The following is a 20,823-nucleotide window of genomic DNA, read 5'->3' as shown; positions in this document are numbered from 1 at the left end:
TCACTTACTTAAACTTTAATAATATAACAATTTAAACAATTTTGAAATACATATACAAACTGTGATTATCTGTATTAATATTGATCCAAAATTTAATATGACTTAAGATCTAATGATATCCTTATCCTATGAACACATTCATGGCTTACAAAACAGAAATACTTTAATATACAGTATATAATAAATAAATTGCAAGAAAAATAAAAATAGAGATTTTATGTCCATTTATTTTTTGGCATAAATATATACAACTAAACAAAATAGCATTTATAACATGACATTCATGTTTTAATGAGCCCAACACTGGTCTCTTAAATAAGCTAACCATTTGTTGTTTGCTTTTATTTATTTTTTCTATATGTTATACTACTGTATATAATATTATAAGAAAACATATAAAAAACATAAACCAAATGATGGCTCACTTTTGGGCAATTCTTATAGTTATTGCAAACTTCAATATAATGGCCACAATATATGGTCCATTAGTTTGACTATTGCTTTTGATTGACTACTTTTCAAACTAAAGTGTATTATATTATATGAAATGAAAGAAAAACAGAGAGAGATAGACAACAAAAATAGAGTTTGTAATAATAATTTGCTGTGAAATTGAGTACATTTACTATTTTTATTATTATAATCTTTGATTAAATTTAGCATTAAATCTATGATTATAAAGATATATTGTTTTGATTATAAGTGTTTATGTTATGTTATTGCGATACAGATCTCTCAAAGCATATGAATACACTTTTGTTGTGTTATGTTATCTCTTAAATTGCATAATACAAGTGTGAAATATCTAAATATATGGCACACATCCATACGATTATTGACTTTCCCTTAACACCAGAAATGTGTTATTTTTGAACAATATTTTGAATAAATTTAAAACATTTGTTTATGCATTATATATACAGTATATCTAATTGAAATATTTAGTTTTGCATTTGTATGTAAAATATGTGCTAATTTACCGATTTTTGTTTAAATACTGTATATACATTGTGCCAGTTCAATTATACTAAATATAAAAATATAATAAAAAATACTAGTAAAACAACTGTTAAAATATTTTTTATGCGATAAAATTTTTCATATTTTCTCACTTAAAACGATTAACATTTGCTTATCAAACACTCAAATCAGGCTAAGAAAATAGGGACAAGAAATGAATTTTTATGATTTTCAATGCATTTATTATTATTATTATTACTGTATTATTATTGTGTATTATATTTTATTAATAATGTATTTCATAACATGTTTGTGAAGAGCGATTGCATCTCTTTATTATTATTATTATTTTTAACATTATTATTATTATTATTATTATTTTTAACATTATTATTATTATTATTATTATTATTAACATTATTATTATGTTTTCCATTAACTTCTGGACTCAATTTTATTTTTACGATTATTTTGATTAATAATAATTACATTATTTGTTGGTTAACTGATCGGGTGAAGAAAGAAATAAATAATATATATTAACGATATTTTTATTATATATTTTAAAAAATTATTGTTTTCATTATTGTTTATTTTCTTTAATACTACAATATTTATAAACTAATCACTAATACTATAATAATATTCAATACATCTTTTTATTTTTCATTTTAATTATACTTTTATATTTGTCTTATAGTTTACTATTAACTATATCATATTATATGCAATTTAGTTTTATTACAATGTTATTAGAGAAATATTATATTATGAAATATATTGAATCTAAGACATCAAATCAGTATTATGAGTATAATATCATAATTGACTCATTTTTGATATTAAAATTTCATTTTTATAGTACAAGTCGTGACTTTATAAGACATATATTTGGGAGTAAAAGTGAGATAACGCCTAATATTGACCTAAACTTAAGAGACAATTATAAACAATAATAATAATAATAATAATATATTTCTACAATATTTTTTCATGCATATATAAATAAAATTCTAATTATTATATTTAAATTATTACACATTAACGGCATGCAATTAGTTTGCTATTTTATTATTATTTTTTAAAACCACTGTTATGTTTGTAAGTTTGTAATGTATGCCATGTTTGCTAATAAGTGTTTGTTTAGAATAACAATTTTTTTGAATTAATTTAATTTAATAAATTATAATATATCTTACAAACATTTTGTTTACTTTCATTGTAAAAGAAATTTTTATTAAAAAACATTTTTTATGAATTTATTAGAGAGAGAGAGAGAGAGATTTCATACACAAAAAAAATTGTCATTTCATTAATCGTTTCATATCTCACTTGAAGATTACGATTAGTATATTATTAATAGCATTCGACTGTTTTGTTGAACTATTTTTTCGTTTTGTCGCACATTTATCTCCACATGTTTTGGAGGCAAACAATAAGTTTTTGGTCATTAATACCATCAATCATATGACTGATATCAAGATGAAAGAGACTTATTGATGACAGTGTCTCTCAAGAGGTATACTTCTATGAAACTCATAACTTGTGTTTATTATCACTGCATGTATGTGATGGTCAGTCCTCTTTCTCTCTCAATTTTTTAGAAATGTATAAATTTTAGTAAAACATATTTTACTTTGTTTTTAAAAAATATGTCAATATATAATATCTTAATCATTGTTAATAGCTATTACTTAATGGATGTTTTTGTATTATCAGGTAATTTATGGCACTAAAAGTTTGTCATTCATTTGTTTTAATTTGTTTTATCGCAGTCAACGCTAACAATGAAGTGTCTATACATTACTAATACATGTATTACTTTGAGAAAGAGTTGGACACTAAAAGAAATAACTTAAGACTTGTTCCATGTTTTTACTCGTCGTTAAGATTAACTAATTTGTTATAACAAACATGAATTTGCAGTAAAAATCTTTATGTTGTCTCTACCAGTGCTTAACGTAACGTATATTTATATTTTACTTTCACATCTATCTCACGGTATATATCACTGCTAAATGAAGTACAAAAAAGCCTTCAAATAAAGTTTACCCCTTTGTTTGCATTTTAGTCCCCATTTGTTTAACGCGTTTTTCACGATTAGCTATCAAAATGATTAGTTCCCGACATTATACATAAAATTTTTTACACGATTTTCATTTAGTGGTTCAGACATTAATTTACATTTTAAAAACTATTTACCCCTCTCTTACACTAACCCGATCCCCGACTCAGGTCATCAATTATATTCGGTGTTTCCGACACTTCTCCTCTCTCTCTCTCTCTCTCTCTCTCTCTCTCTCTCTCTCTCTCTCTCTCTCTTTTTCTCCTCATTCTCGGTATTCCTGTGCCACACATTCCTATCCGAAACAAACTAATCTATCATATGTTAGTTATGTTTCTTAGTGGTCAATAAAAAAGGTGTTTTTGTTTTATAAATCGTTTGTCTTATTATTTATTAATGTTTTTCATTGAGATTTAAAAAAGAGTTTAATTCAAATTGTGTACTATATATTAATACATAGATACTTATAATAAAGTTAGTTAAAAACAAAAAAAATCTATGCATTTTATATAAGTTTTTTGTTTTTTGTTTAATATTACAACTAATACATCATCAAATTTTATTTAAGTATTACCTTCTTATAAATTTTTGTTTTTTTATTTTTTGACTAAATATAATATATTAATATTAAACAACACATTTTTGTTTATGATTTTAGATTATTGTATATTACTTTGCCATTTAAGCTATGACTTGCGTTGATATATAAATATCTCATTAAATATAAATATAAAATGTTTTTGTTTTTAGTTTAATAATATATATTTTATTATTTGCTACACATTTATAAAAATCTATTTATTGCTTATCACTACTATTATGTTTTGGTAAAAAAATTGATTAGATTTTGATTGAGTTTTTTAGTTTATTTGTGATTTGAGTGCAACTAATATATATAACTACAAACAATGAATGAATGCAATAGAAAACAAAAAATAAATTATTAATTTAAAATTTCAATTAAAATTGACATTTTCTATGCATTTAATCTAAATTGTGAGATTATTATATCATATTATAAACATAAGTTTTTATAACTATTAAAAATTTATGCAACGTATTTTTTTAATTATATTTGATTTTGTTTTTATTGTAAAATTATTTTCCAATTAATTTATTTATATTTATATTATATATATATATCGTAATTCTAATGATTTTTTCATTAAATTATTTATTGTTTTTTGATATATTTTTGTTATTTCATTTATATTTGAGTTCTCTTTCAAATGTTTGAGTTATTTTTAATAATAATAAGATTATAACGTTATAAGGAATTTTGTATACATTGAAAAAATTTCTTTATATTTTTTATACGACCAAATGTTGTTATTTTTGATTGCCCCAGGACATCTAATATAATATTATAAGTGAGAAGATATACTAATGCTTTATATAATTGAGAGAAAGAGAGAGAGAGAGAGAGAGAGAGAGCAAAAGATTATCACAATTCTTATATAATATTTTGGGCTTTAATAGTAAGAAATCGTGTTTAAGTAGTGGCACATACAATGGCCAATCATTTCAACCCCTCCCGGAGCCAATGCCCCTCAGGGCTTATCAATACATAGCTTACATATAATAATTTTATGAAAAGACATGAAACTAAAATGCGTCCTTTTTTCATATTGACTTTCAATTGACTTTATAAATAGACCAAAATGTATATAAAATAAATTGTATTGAGAAATAATTTCAGTAATTTTTATTTGTATAACATTTGGCTCCAGTATTAGAGGCAACATATAATAAAATGTTTTTATATGCTATTGTTGTTACATTGGCTATACCACCGCCATTGGTATTACTGATGATTATACTACATGTATGTCATGTTATTAATGCAATTATTTACTATCAAGTTTATTGATATATATTTTTAAAGTTATATATAAATATGAATTTTTGTAAATTTATTTTTTTGTTGTAAAAATATCATTTAACTATTAAATTTAAATATAATTTATGCATTTATTTTGTAAAATTAAACAAATATTTTTACTATAATATAGATATCTTTATTATTTGAATATATAAATTACAAAATATTTTATTTTTTATCAATAGTATAATATATTTAGGTCTTTTGAAATAAAAATAAAATTATTGACATTTCTTTTGGAAAATTAAAAAAATATTCATAAAAAAGATGTTATGTCTACAATAATGGAAGATCTGTATATTTTTTATTTAAAAAAAAAATAAGACACCATTATATTATACTACTAGATTTAATGATTTATAAATTTAATTTATGTCGATATGTTTGATACACAAAATTTTACTTTTTTGTATCAAACCGTAAGGTATTGACATCAAGACAGACATCAATAATCTTTAAAAGGGCTTATATTTTGAAGCGTTTGCATATGCAGTCAAATTTTGAAGAAATATAATGAGAAGAGTCTGACTGAGATATACAATATATATATAAATTTTAAATTTCTTTTCACTGTTGGACTTTCTTTATATAAATATATATTGTATAATATATATATATATATATGTATTATATTATGATTTTTAAAAAAAATATTTTTTACTTTATAACATGCAGTCAGTCATTGAAAAGATTTTATTCTTTATGAAAGTCATTCAATAGTGCCTTCCATTCCTCTATTGACTCGATTATTAGGTATATTACATACACAATGCTATTGAATTGCATTTAATATATTAAATATACAGTCATACTTATATATAGTGTATATACATATAGTAAGGGAGAGAGAGAGAGAGAGAGAGAGAGAGAGAGTATCAAATAAAATAAATTTAATTTATAAATTCAATATATAGTAATAAAAGGAAAGAAAACATTTTGTACTCTATTTAAATAATACACTTATTTGTTGGACTGTTATGTTTGTATACCATTTTTCATACCTCTCTTTCTTTCATAAGCTATATATTTAATGTATGCACACAAATAAAATGATATATTGTCTTAAACTTATGCATAAATTCATAAATCCTGTAACACAACAAAATAGTGTAACAAATTTCTCATTGCTAATGATATAAATAGTAAGCAAAGCAAAATATATTTTTTTATTAATATATTTTATAAATGAAATAAAATCAACTTTTTATGCAAATATTATTTTGGGCTAAGTATTGAAATGTTATACTCAAATGTTATATTTATTATATGTGCTATTATTTTATGTTGTTTATAAATAAAAATTTATTATATTTATTAAAAGTTTTTGTGTTCCCATTTTATGCAATTTTAGCATTTTATACAATAATTTCAGTACAGATATTATTAAAATTTGTCAGAAAAAAACTTTTTCTCATATTAGATTTTTTTTATTGCTGTTGTTGTTATTATAAGTAATGTTAATAATAAAATAAATTAGTTTAGTATAAGAGATAGTATTATTATATACTACAAATGTATTATACAGAAAATTATAGAAATATATTATTTAGAGAGAGATTTATATAATATAAATAAAATGAAAGACAACAAAACACAAATGACTATAGAAACTGTCCATCGATTTGATCCAAATATTTACATCAAATACATAAAATTGTCTGAATTTTATGTTCAGATATTATCTTTTTTATACACTATATATAAAAACATATTGTAAAGCGTCTGATAAATTTGTTTGTATTCATCTAAAGCTATAACTATAATAATAGTATTGCATAAACTATTGCCTAAAGAGAGCCAAAATTTGCCAAAAGGGACACTCTTTGCCATTATTTGCAGTTATAATATATATATTTTTAAAAAAGTACTTTAATGCACAGCTATTGTATGAAATCAATTTTATAAAAAGCAATACCACCTCTCTATCAAAATATAAGCCCCTTTTTTTGACTGCCAAATATATATATAAGAAAAATAAACGGTATTTATTCAAACATTGATCATTGTATAAGATATGATACATATGTGGGGCCATTCACTCAAACAACATATCGATCTCTCTTCAAGTTTTTGTATCACTGGAAAAGTTCACACAAATTCATGGATACCATTAGATTATTGACTGATTCTATGTTATTGAATGACATTCCTCTGGAGGTGACCATAGATTTAGGTCTTTCACTGTTAAAACACAATCATACAATTCATGATAATAATAATAATATCATATCATAACATAACTATAACACACAACGAGTTTGAAACGCCTATCATTGCACAGCACTAGTAGGACAACTAGAAAATAATATTTGTCAGTAATTTATTTGTAATAGCCATGCAATTGGTGATAGCTTATATATAACGGCATTTCTATCAAAATGGTGTTTTTATTGTTAATGATGTCTATTTGTCATAAAAACACTACTTAAATATGAATAGCATTTTAAAAACATTTATTATAAATTGATATAATAGAGGAAAAGAGATTTTTATTATTTTTATGTGTTTATGTTACTATATATGTTGTGGTTTTATTAATATATTCCGGGTTTATATGTGTTGAGACAAATAATAATAATAACAACAATAATAAAAATTATTTCAATAGGCGACTGGTTATGCCAGCACTTTATGCATTAGATATACCGTGTATATACTGTACATATACTGTGTATATATATATATATATATGTTGCGTAATAGACATTTTAATATCATATGATAGAAAAATTTTAGGTTTATTTTCTTCACAACTATTATTATTTTTTAAATTTATTTTTTTGTGTAATACCTTTTATAATTTCTATACCCGTATAATACCAGTGCTCGATACCAGTATGTGGTATTTATACTGTACATACAGTATATTAGTTAGTATATTATATAATAATAATAAAAATATTGTATAATACCAGCATTTATTTATTTGACTGGTCTCGTCTATAGATGAATATTTTATTTAGTAAATTATAATTTAAACATTAAAAGATTAATACAGTAAAAATATAATAAAATTGATGAAAATAATGAGTTATTGTATTATTAACTTTGTACTGTATGTAAGCCATATGAAGCATTGAAAATTATTACATTAAATCTATAATTTTAAATAATAATAGTAATAACATAGTGGTTATCAATTTTATAAACTACCTGTTATTAATTTAGATGATATTTTTTTGGAACAATTTAACACTATTTTCTGTGTTATTAAAATTAAGATTTTTTTTTATTTACAAAATATATTAAATACATATATTATTTAATTAATACTTTATAATATAGATTAATGTAAATTATAACTAATATGAGTTGAATATAAATTATTGGTGCTATATTATCTCATAGTTTGTATAATTCATGCTTACATTATCTCATATTTTTTTCAATATATTCAGTAGAAATTTTTATACCAATTATTCATTTGATTTTTTCTATGTCGTGGTATTAATATATTGTTTCTACTCATTATGTACTTTATTGTTATTTTAATATTATTATTGTAATAATAATGACTATTATTATAATACTAAATAAAAAAGGTATTATTTGAGTGCTGATTATTATATGAATATAAAATAAATGCAGATTTATTAGATATGATATTAATACAATATTTATGAATTAATGGGAGCACAACGTTAAATAAAATATATATTTTGTTTCAAGTATTAAAAATATTATTATATTAACATTAAAACTAATAACATTCAGACGCTTTCAATAACATAAAACATATTATGACTACAAATTTAACGGTTCTTATCATTAATTAAAAAAAACTCGTCTCCATTTACTATGGTTTTTATATGACAAATATTATTTATTTTTTATATTAATATAATATGTATGCTAATTATATTATTGGATATAATGTACTGTAAAGAGAGAAAGCGCTTATGAAAATAATTGCATTTTTGTGTCGTTTTAATACTTATTGAGAATTATAATAAATAAAAAATGTAAGCGAAAAAAGTTAATGTATGTTTAAATGTGAAATATAAAATCATTCAATTGTGATAATGACTTTAATAGTAATATAATGTATGTTTATGGATATAAATTTATCTATATGTTAAAATATAATTTGGATTAAATGATAGAAATAAAAATGCAATTTAAAGCAAAAATTTATTATTTTAATATACAGTATACAGTATTTTATATTTTTTCATTTACTTATGATATCCTTTTCTACTTTCTATATCTTTCTAATATTTCAATTTTGTTTATACCATTAATAATCTGTGTCGATAGCAGGCGCTCGACACTACAATTCAGTCGCAAGCGTGGATATAACAACTACTCTACCGGTTCCGCACCAGTAGTAGTAGTCGTTTAGCTCTCACACCGACATGTCGTATATATTTTAATAACTAAATAAAACCGTTTTTTACTTAACGCGTGTATTTACGTTAATTACTTTTACCGCCGATTCCCCGATATTTGAGTTGACTTTCCGCTCGCTATGCGATAGTCAACTCAATTGGCGCAGTCGCCGAGATCGAATTTACGCTAAAAATCACCGATTTTTATACCCCATTTTTAACCGTTTTTACGACTAGCCGTTTGAATGCTAAACTCAACGGTTTTTAGACGCCTTTTATTTTAACGAATTTTATTAACCGACTTTTGCGACGACTTAGAGCTTATAAAGAAGCGTAAAGACCGAAGAAGGTATCGATGGCTCTCCGATCTGGTAATACCTATAGGGCAACCCTGCCGCCCACCGACGCCGAAGATATTATCGAAGATATTCCCGAAGATAATGCAGAAGCCATAACGACATTAGCCGATGATATCGAAGCGATTACTCAAGGAATCACCGCCGATATGGATATCAATGAGTTGGTCGAACGAATGGCCACATTGACTACCGCTGCCCGCGCCGCTGCGGCAGCCCGCGAACAAGCCATTCAAGATGGACGCGACGCCAGACGGTTGGTGAATGCGAATACAACTGCGAAGAATCGTTTAGAAATTACCGAAAAACGTGTCGATAAGCAACAATATGCGCCTCATTTCGCTAAGACATCTTCGAAAATGTGTGAATCGTTTAGTGGCGACAAATCGATAGTACCGATTGACGAATGGATCGACGGATTCAATTCGTTAGTTTACGATTATACCGATAGCGAAAAACTTACGTCACTGGCCAAACACGTTACAGGCGAGGCATACAGTTGGTACTGCCGCGAGGTCGCTCGCAAACGACCAGACATCACGTGGGAAACGTGTCGAAAGAAAATGATCGCCCGTTTCGGCCGTATGGTAGGCCACGGGATAGTCGAAGCATCTGACCGTCGACTTCGAGGAAACGAATCCGTTTTATCCTATTATAACGACATGCGCCGGCTTTTGGATGAAGCCGAGGCCACGGATAAGCAGGCGGTCGGGCTACTCACGAAGGGTATGCCCGACTGGTACAAACCACATCTGGCCGCCCAGAAGCCGAAATCACCCGAAGATTGGTTTAGTATCGCCGTAGCGATAGAAGAGACACGAAAGCGACAGCGATACCCGAATAGCGATTCTATTAACGATTACGACGACAATGACAGGCCTTACGATTCGAGAAAACAACGTAACAACGACTTACCTACAAAACCCTGTCCTCGATGTCTCCGATCCGGATATACTGAATATCATTGGATGCGTCTTTGCCACCGCCCAGACGCTAGACAACCACCAGCACCACGCCCAGCCGATGAAAATGATTCTACAGCTGCCGTCAACGCTATAGTTATCAATGACAACCGCCATTACGATGTGAAGATTAACGACAAACCGGTTAAAGCATTCATTGATCATGGATCCGAATTGACAGTCCTATCGAAAGAAATAGCCGATTATTTGCAATTACGACCCGACGGACATGGAATTAATGTAAAAACCGTCGCCGGATTCAAGACCACTCTCGGCGAAGTCCGAGTCGATATTAAACTTGATCGACAAACCGCAAGAGTGTCGATGCAAGTAATGGACGACATCTCTTACGATGCTATCGTTGGCATCGACATAGCCGACATGGAAACGAAAGTACGTTTGAAAAATCAACGAAACGTCGAAAGCTATTCGATTAAAGTCGCAAATATACCGACAATGGGCTTAATCAAAGTAGTTGGTCTCGCGTTGCCAACCGAACCAATTCTTATTAAAACCGACGTTAACCCGATAGCTCAACAGCCGAAACCTCTGCCTATCGAAAAGCTGACGATTAATGAGACCGACGACCAGATAGTAAATAAACTCATCCGACCGTCGTTTACTCAATTGACATCAGCTGCCGACGAACACCGAAAACTCAACGCTAATAACAGCCTTTACGACAATCAACACGAAATCAAAGCGTATAAAATCCGAAAACCAAAGATAATCAACGGACTCATACACGTAGCATATCGTGGTGTCACTAAATTAGTTGTACCGCCATCGATGATCGCCAACGTAATAAAAGAGTTCCATAACGACACCAATCATCACAATATTGAACATACTTTTCGATTGGTTTCATCGAAACATTGGTGGCCAACGCTGAGAACCGATGTCTCTAACTATATAAAGAGATGCCACCGATGCCGACAAAACGTTACTAAACGATATCGTAAACCGCCGATAATATGTAATGTCAGACACGACGATAAGTATCGCTCATCTGATTTACGTATCGGTGATGTCGTTGAGTATCGCATACCAGACAGCCACTCTACGCGAAACAATCAGTACATACACGGACCGTACCGTATAGTTGGTCAGATCGGTCACGAAACCTTTCGTCTAAAACAATTCAACGTAAGAGATGGTAATATCACGAAAACGTTTGTTTCTCATTCATCGCATCTCTTACGCTATCATCGCTATCATAACTCGCCGTTCACCGAAAACATACCACGTCAGCGCTCAAGACATCGATTACTACCCGCCGAATCACAAGCATCTCATTGGTCATCCGTTCCGACCTATGGCCGGAATCTCGCGGCCGGGGAGTGTGTCGATAGCAGGCGCTCGACACTACAATTCAGTCGCAAGCGTGGATATAACAACTACTCTACCGGTTCCGCACCAGTAGTAGTAGTCGTTTAGCTCTCACACCGACATGTCGTATATATTTTAATAACTAAATAAAACCGTTTTTTACTTAACGCGTGTATTTACGTTAATTACTTTTACCGCCGATTCCCCGATATTTGAGTTGACTTTCCGCTCGCTATGCGATAGTCATCTCAAATCTATTTAATGGCATTTATTATTATTATTATTATTAAATGATTTCTGTGAAAATTAAATCTTTCGCCAAATTTGGTCTCAAATTGTACTCACATAAGGAAGTTATTTGCGCGTCGATTGAATGTGTATTTGATAATTGTTTTGGTGTCTCCTCTGGTGTCTCCCAATCCCAATCAGATTAGATTCCAGTGTGTGGTTAATGTCTACGACAACATCACCAGCAGTGCTGAGGAGGCAAACCATACATAACTTGATTTCATTTAATCACAAAAAGAGAGATGTATTCTCTTATTTTGCTTGAACTGAGCTTTTTGTGTGTCTCTTATTTTGATGAATTTGAAGCACTGGTAGTTGTACTGTATATATATATATATATATACAGTATTATACCGTATATATTGGTTGGTAGGTTACAGGCATTAACTCTTATATTAGACAATTGCCTCTCTCTCTCTCTCTCTCTCTCTCAATGTTTATCTCTATTGCAGTGATCACTCAGTGGATATTATATGAAAAGTAAAAGTCAAATATATACTCTGCCTTTAGATATTAAATGTGAATCCATGAGAAACATAACCTTAGCTTAAGTTTTATATAAGAAATGGTATTATTTAAGACCAAAGAAAGAGAAAGACAGCGACAGAGAGATGAAAGTCTAAATGCAATCAAACGCCTGCCGAGAGAAATGAGAGACAAAACTCTACGAAATGAAGAAATTGAGAGAAAAAAAGATTTGATGAGAAAAACACTTTATTGTGGGTCACGAGTCATAACCATTTGGGGAACTGGACGTGACATTCATTTAAGTGACATAACTGACCATTGATACACACATACACACAGTTACTCAACATTTAGTATCGTAAAAATATCTAAACACATCCACACGATTATTGAGCGTTCAATTATTTACTAAAAATTTGCCCTATTTTTATGTTTTATTTAAAAAATCACTGATTTTAGTATAATAGCAAATAGTATTTTATATAATATATTGTATTACAATATGAGAGCTGTGTTTTACTTAAAACAATGTCTAAGACATACTATATATAAAGTTATATTAATCTTGAGTTAGTTTCTCAACTATAAGGTCTTCACCGGTAAAATAATAGTGTTTTGTATCTCATCTAATGTTTCTCTTGTGGTTTCATAATATTAGGTCTAATGTCTTCAATATATATATTGGTTTCCTTATATTACAAGAAGTATATTATTTGGTTTTATAGCTTAACATTTGTTTATACAATATATGTTATACTTATCATACTTAAATGCAATCATATTTTTTATGTTGAAAAAATTGTTTTCACTGATACCTGGAAATGAGTTTTAAAATTTTTGTAGCATTTGATACCATGAATACATTAATCATATAATTTATATGTGACATGTTTTACATTAGCATATATAGTCTAAATTTAAAGCCATCATATTTGCATATGCAAAGTAATATTAATATAAATAATAAAAGTAATAAAAACAATGACACTTTTAAATGATATAATTTATTATTCATTGAGTTGTTGTCAAACTGTTTATACATTCATCTGATGACTTCCTAGTGGTTTACAATTGAGATCATACCTAATATCTTATATATGATGTCGTTTTGTCCACAAAATTAATGAAGTCTATGAAAGAGTGATGACTCCTAAAGGTCTTATTTATTCGTATTATGTTTTATGTTATCAATTATCCAAATGTTTTGCAATTTTTTGTTGTTTCTTCAGATGATATCCTCATTATCAACGAATGAGTTATATAGTGTATTACATATATTGTATATATTAATAAAAAACAAAATAAAACTTATGGATGTGATTGGCATTTGAGATCTTAGGGATAGTTAGTTATTTAGATGTTTTATTTGTTTCAAATATTGCCAAAACATTTTAAGTTTTCAATAATAATATTCATTCTTTGACTTCTTATTTATTATCTTTTATTTTATTCATTTTTCTTTAGTTTTTATGTTGTGTTTGCAAACCATGTATTTTAATATTGACTGTATATTATTGAAATGTATCGACAAAACCAGTTGCAGTCAACTATTTTTTTTATATACACAAATCATTTTGAATTTTTACTTTTTGTTAATCAATATCTTGATGTAATGGAAAGTGTTTTAACACTCTATTACTCATATGAAAAGTGCAGAGACATTGAAAATATTTCCTTAACATAACAATTTACATACGGTATAAATGTTTGTTTTTGTTTTTTTTAGTTATATTGGTTTTGGTTATATTTATTAAGATATATTTTATTAATTAATTATTAAATATTGAATCCTGTTAATAACACAATATTTGTTGACTGCTTAATTGACATATTTATGATTGACATTTTATTTGCCATAATAATAAGGATATCCGATAAATTGTACAATTATTTAATTGTATAGATTGTAGAAAGTGTATACAGTATATATATATATTGTGATGAAATATAAATTCAATGACAATATTGATGTCAATGGTTGACTTTTTCTCATTTAATATAATTTTTATATAATCTTATATATGTTTTCATTTGTTTATGTTTAAGGCTAAGGCCATTGCTCTTTACTTACCAAACATTGACTATTATTTCTGTAGTGTGATAGCACATGGATGTAAAAAAACTTGAAACTTAAGAGCTAATATATATTGTTATGCATTTAGTTGGCCAACATTTTGCAATAAGTTTTTTTTATCGTTTTTTAACTATACTTATGTTTTTTGAATGATATATTGTTGAGTCAATTTTATATTCATGTTATTTATTTTTTGCTATACAATAATCTCTTGAAAAATGTTAGTTTTCAGCTCTCTATGAATTAGAGTGTCTGTCCATTTAGTGAGTCATTTATATCTTAACAATTACAACAACAACAAGATATCAACTGAGAGAGTGAAACATTACTTGTATTTATGCTTAACATCATTGATGTCTATTTGAGTCTATCATTTGGTTTGTTCTCTTTTTTTGTCTTCAAGACAGCACTTAAGTACATCAACTATTACCACCAGTGCCTAAAATTTGCTTTTCTATGGCCACCCCTACTATACTAAACCTTTTCCCCCATTTTCCTATACATACATTTGTTTGACATGTCTTTACCTAAGACTATAAGCATTTTTCTTTTGAAAACTTTCGTTATCTTTAAGTAAGATTTAATGGTTTTCTACTCTAAAACACACTTTACTTATGAGACAAGTTTTAGTTTATTATTACATTATTATAAATACAGTGTAATAATACAACTAACAATATAATGATATAAAACGACACATTTTTATATCATATATATATTCATAATAACAATAAAATGTATTTAAAAATTATTAGGACTTTATAATCATTATAATGACATATCTTTCTAAGCAATATTTTTTTCAAAATTTAAAATACAGTATATTTAATATATTTGGTGCGACATAAAGTTGGGGTCAAAAAGTTGAGAGAATTTTTTTACTATAATAATTTTTTTCAAACTTTGAAAAGCAATAACTCAAATATACATTACATACTGTATATTATATATTATATATATCACAATTTTTTATATGAGTGATTATATGTATTGTTTGCAACGATAATTTAATTTCGATACTTATATATATTGTGTCCAATTTTGTCGGTCCCTTAGAATTATGACTTTCCAAACATATAAGGAGCAAATTTTCTCAGTATTAATGCTATATCAAGTGATACGACTTTTTGAAAGTTTCTCACTATTCATTCATTATAACCACTACTACTTGTACTAACATTTTTCACTGCAATTTTTTTCAATATTTGCTAAGACCCTGAGCATTGAATGAGAAACACTGTTAGTGTAAATAAGTGCCTGAGCTGTCTATGCCCTCAATCACACATCAAAAATATACGGTTTATATATACTGTATATATTGTATACACTCTTTTTACAACAAGATATATACATACAGTATATTTTACTTTTTCTCTTTCTTATTGTAGACTCACTACAATTGAAACAAAAAATAGATATTTTATATATAACTTTTTGACTGGCGATGCAATGCAAGCGGAACTGATAGACAATATTGAACAACAATTTCTGGTAACCTCTCAATGGTGTCGACAACAATCAGGAGTGCATAAGAAATATAATAAAATGAAATATAAAAAATATTTTTGAGAGAAGAGAACCATTGATTGGGAGAAAGAGAGAGAGAGAGAGAGAGAGAGAGAGAGAGAGAGAGAGAGAGAGAGAGAGAGAGAGAGAGAATGTTTGTGAGTGAATGTATATGAGTGACCAAAACTATAAATCAGTCAAAATATATATTATTTAGAAGTGAAAAAAAATTTCTTTCCTTTTTTTATTTAGGTTTATGTTATCACAATCACACATTATATATAAAACTTTAATTATCACAATTTGATATATTTAGCCGATTATTGTCTTCGACGGACAAATTACTATAAATCAGCGCAATCAGAGAGAGAGAGAGAGAGAGAGAGAGAGAGATATATTGTTTAGAACATAAGTTTTTAACATAAGTTTGTATTATTATAAAACTTATGTTAAAACTAGTCAAATAAGTTTTATGGCACTAAACATGTTATCAATTATCACTTTTTGTGGTCACTCTCTCACAAGTACCTAAAGACCAACAGTATAATGTTCGCTGATGAAGGACAGAGACAATTACTGTCCGAAACAATATTATTATTTTGTCCGCAATTAAGGCCGAAGACAATAATCGGCTAAATATATGTCACAAATTGTGAGTAATTAAAGTTTTATATATTCTTTCCTTTTCTTTACACTACTATTTCACACACAATATATAAGTTCTTTTAATTTTGAAAAAAAGTTTATGAAATGTGTAGCAATTCATCATAAAATAAATTGAATCAAAAATATTTGTCTCTTTCTCTGCTCTAATCTTAAGGCAAAATAAAACTATTGAATTATATATGAAATGATTCAGGAATTACAACATAAAACCCAATGTTTGGTTGAGTCAATTCCTGTGCCTACCTATCCTTTTAATACAGTGTACTATTATAGTAGGCTTAGGTAGTAGTATTAGTATTATTAGTATTGTGTACATATTGTTTATATTGTGTTGATTATTAAAGAATTTATTTTTACAACAAATATTTACCCAAAAAATGTATGTTTTTAAACATTTAATGCAATCAATGAGTTTATTGTACACTATATAATATATAGCAATGACATAGACAATAGATAAACATTAAGAAAAAAATACTGTTTTTGTTGTGTTTTTATGTGACAATTTGGTGCCACAACTCACTGTATGTCGACATTAATTACCAACTAATCAGTTGTTTGGCTAATCATTAAACTCAGTTCAATAAATGCTACTTTATATATATGTGTGTCAGCTTATAATTTGTTAGTCCAAACTTACCAAAACATTTATACACTGTAGTACTGTATACTGTGCATACTGTAGTGTGCAGTGTATTGTGTGCACCCATAGCTGCCAATTGTGTGTACGTATATACAGGGATAGCGAATGGAGTGCCCCATTAGGCAGGAGCTCTGGTGAGCACTTTATAATTCATATACCAGTGATAAGAGATCGACGAGAAAGATGTATTAGTCGTGAATTGTGTTCAACACAAACACAATCAACGATAATGTGCTTAACGTATGATTAGAAAACAGTAGACTTTTTTTTATAACTATGATGTCTGTTGTTTTGTTAGTTTGATTTTTTTTCTCGGTTTATGCATTTGCTGTATATCTTATATAATGTACTGTATATACCAGTGATATATCATTGAATTGTATTAATAATATCAGTATTATTGTGTGTTTGCACTACATTTTTGCAAATGATTTATATCTTAGTTGCACTCACCATATTGCAAATGTACGTTATAGTTATGTAATAATAATAACACGAGAGTCAGGGAAAGGGAGAGAGAGATAGGGATGTTGTGATTTACCACTGGATTCAACTATAACTTGTGGTGGTTTGAGGGCTTGTATTCTCTCTCTTTTGCCTTCGACTGTCATCATATAAAACAGTGTCTAACACTTTGTAGAGTATATCGATGTATAGATTTTAATATAAAACATATATTGATATAACAGATTTTGTTTTGTTTGTTATATATTTAGGTTTATAATATGTAATACTGTACAGTATATTATACAATACTAGTCTTTATTATAAAATTCAACATACAGTGTATATACTTATACAACAAACAAAATATTTTTAATATTAGTTTTTCAAAAAGTATTCTTTCATTTAAATCCCATCGCTCTCACCGTTTAAATATTCTGTGATATCATGTCAACCAAAATAATCTTAAAAATCTAAAATAATTCCCAATTCTTTACTTTTTGTGCAAATTTTTTATTTGGACAACACTTGACTATATTATATATATAGCAGACTTTGTGTGTTTGAATTCAAATGTGAAACATATGAGGTTTTTACCTATTTTTAGGTAAAATAAAATTTACCCGAATATATGACAATATAAATATATTTAAAAACATCTTAAGACAGTTTTATAAGTTTTTAGATATTTTTAGTGAATTTTATTTATTTTTTACTGATTTTTGCTTCTCTTTTTATAGTCTTGACATTTTGATGGCCACCCGTCGATTGTATGGATGTGCCTGAAAGACCCGTCACATGCATCACAAGTACTGCCACAACCACTGCCAACTAACTGGCCTTTGACTACTTATCCTGCAATTGACTGCAAAATAAATTTTTAGTTTTATTGATAATATATTTTTTAAAACCGACGATTTTAAGGACTTTTTTTGTCGATTTTTGCGAATATTTATATTATTATAAAAAACAAGTGAAGACCACTTCATGATATGAGAAGCTATTTGTGGAAAGTCATGATTAAAGCGCCAAAAGGAAGTGAATAATCGTTGAATAAAAAGGTAATGTAAACTTTTAGTGGTCTATCATATCAATAGCCTTTTACTGGGTTGAGACTCGTATATTTTGTATGTCCTTCATCTCCCTGTGCGCGCCCGCTGTTGTGCTCCCTAAGCAGCAGTATATCAAATACCCGAAACCAATATTTTCTGAGAGACCCAAAGCTTATATATATATATTGTGAAGCAATGTGTTATTCATTATACTTTTATATTCAACACATCCCTCCTCTTTATCTGGAAATCCTTGCACTGGGATTGTCGGGCAGTCATATTAAGTTACCCTTTATTTTATAGGATAAGGTATTTAAATAATACCTGTGCGTACCAAAGCTATTGTATTGGACCATTCATTCAATAGATTTGATTTTCTCTGTCCCTTTCCTCTGGACTCCCATTTACTTTGTTGGCGGTGCTCTTTATTATAGCATTATTGGCTATGTATTTATATACACATACCTGTGTGCTATTGGGATATAACATTGTATTATGGTTTGTATAGACTAGTATTTGTGGTGATTTGGCTCTACATATGAGACTTCATGTAAAGTTTGTCTCCAAAAAAAATTTGCATCAAATTCATTGCTCACAATATTTATTATAATAACAACAACAAAGATATTGAAAACTTCTTTCTTATTCAATGCTAAACAGTTGATACCATATATGATATACTTTTTCTCCCAACTTCCCAAACCTCGCATTCATAGCACACATATTAATAGAAATGTAGTGAATATATAATAATACAAATTGAAAACTACAACCAAAACAATATTGTTGTTGTGCTCCAGAAAACATATAATTTAAGAATTAACAGATTGTCGGATGAAATATCATATTTCCATTGATATTGTCGTATGAATTATAATATATACTATCTCTCTCTCTCTCTCTCTCTCTCTCTCTCTCTCTCTCTCTCTCTCTCTCTCTCTCTCTCTCTCTCTCTCATTCATATTCATACGGTATATCTCAACACAATAGAGACACACATTTCTCTCTCACTCTCTTTACTTTACGAGAAGTGCAATACATATGCAAAATACTTGGTGTCAGAGAGATTTCAGTGTATTATTTTTATATACATATATTACTATATTTTTAAGGATTTCTTTGTCATAAGTTTTATGGTTATAGCCTTTCAATATAATAGACACTGTATTTTAAATAAGTCTAGTCTTATGGATAGCAAGAGAAATGGTTTGTGAATCAATAAAACTTTACCGAAAAAATATATTTTATATATATTCTCAATGTCTCATGAATTTTGATGAAAGAAACTCTTGAATTTATACAAGAAATATTGCATATATTATGTGTTTCTTATTACAGGAGATTTTTTTAAAATTTATGATTTTTTATTGTAAAATTTATATACTGTGTATAAATATATCTTGTGATTTAAGTGCAAATGTTGATCAACAAGTTTTTTTAGATATACCTATAACTACATACTAATACTCAAGTATTTATTAATTTTTCCAAAAAAAACTATATCTTAGAATTTGTATTGTTTAGTAATTTGATAATTACAAATTAAAACATATTTTCTCATATGTTTCACTTAATTTTGTTTTGATTAGTATTGTGATTAGTAACGTATTGTAACATTTATTAAATTTGTGGCATTTTTATGTCAGGGATAGAGTTGTTATATAATAAATTTATTAAACAAAATGCTTAATAACAAAAAAATAAGTTTGTTTTATTTATTTACAAAATAGGAAAAATAATAATATGAAAAATTGTAATAATTTTATTAAATTTTATTATTCATTATAGCGTATATTATAT

At 27.5% G+C, this 20,823-nt stretch overlaps 2 protein-coding genes across 2 annotated transcripts in view; both read left to right on the top strand.

Moving 5' to 3' along the window:
* The window catches only part of LOC128961822 (toll-like receptor Tollo), a 50,546-nt gene that overhangs the window by 15,692 nt on the left and 14,031 nt on the right, over positions 1 to 20,823 (top strand). Inside the window, exon 2 of the mRNA XM_054308106.1 lies at positions 18,712 to 19,032. The gene's annotated coding sequence lies outside the window, so the exon portion shown is untranslated. The remainder of the gene's footprint in view (positions 1 to 18,711; positions 19,033 to 20,823) is intronic.
* On the top strand, positions 9,196 to 12,085 carry LOC128961825 (uncharacterized). The gene has a single exon (XM_054308110.1). The coding sequence runs from the start codon at positions 9,591 to 9,593 to the stop codon at positions 11,988 to 11,990; it is 2,400 nt and encodes a 799-aa protein (XP_054164085.1). The 5' UTR covers positions 9,196 to 9,590; the 3' UTR covers positions 11,991 to 12,085.

The sequence above is a fragment of the Oppia nitens genome, unplaced genomic scaffold (assembly GCF_028296485.1).
Source record: "Oppia nitens isolate AA-2021 unplaced genomic scaffold, nextdenovo-longstitch-racon4-pilon3 scaffold5_pilon_pilon_pilon, whole genome shotgun sequence".
Lineage (NCBI taxonomy): Eukaryota > Metazoa > Arthropoda > Arachnida > Sarcoptiformes > Oppiidae > Oppia > Oppia nitens.
The sequence above is the reverse complement of the archived record's forward strand: the minus strand, read 5'-3'. Positions and strand labels throughout refer to the sequence as shown.

Bases quoted from the DNA above. Each gene is read 5' to 3' on its own strand.
- LOC128961825 (XM_054308110.1), top strand. From the start codon at position 9,591: ATGGCTCTCCGATCTGGTAATACCTATAGGGCAACCCTGCCGCCCACC.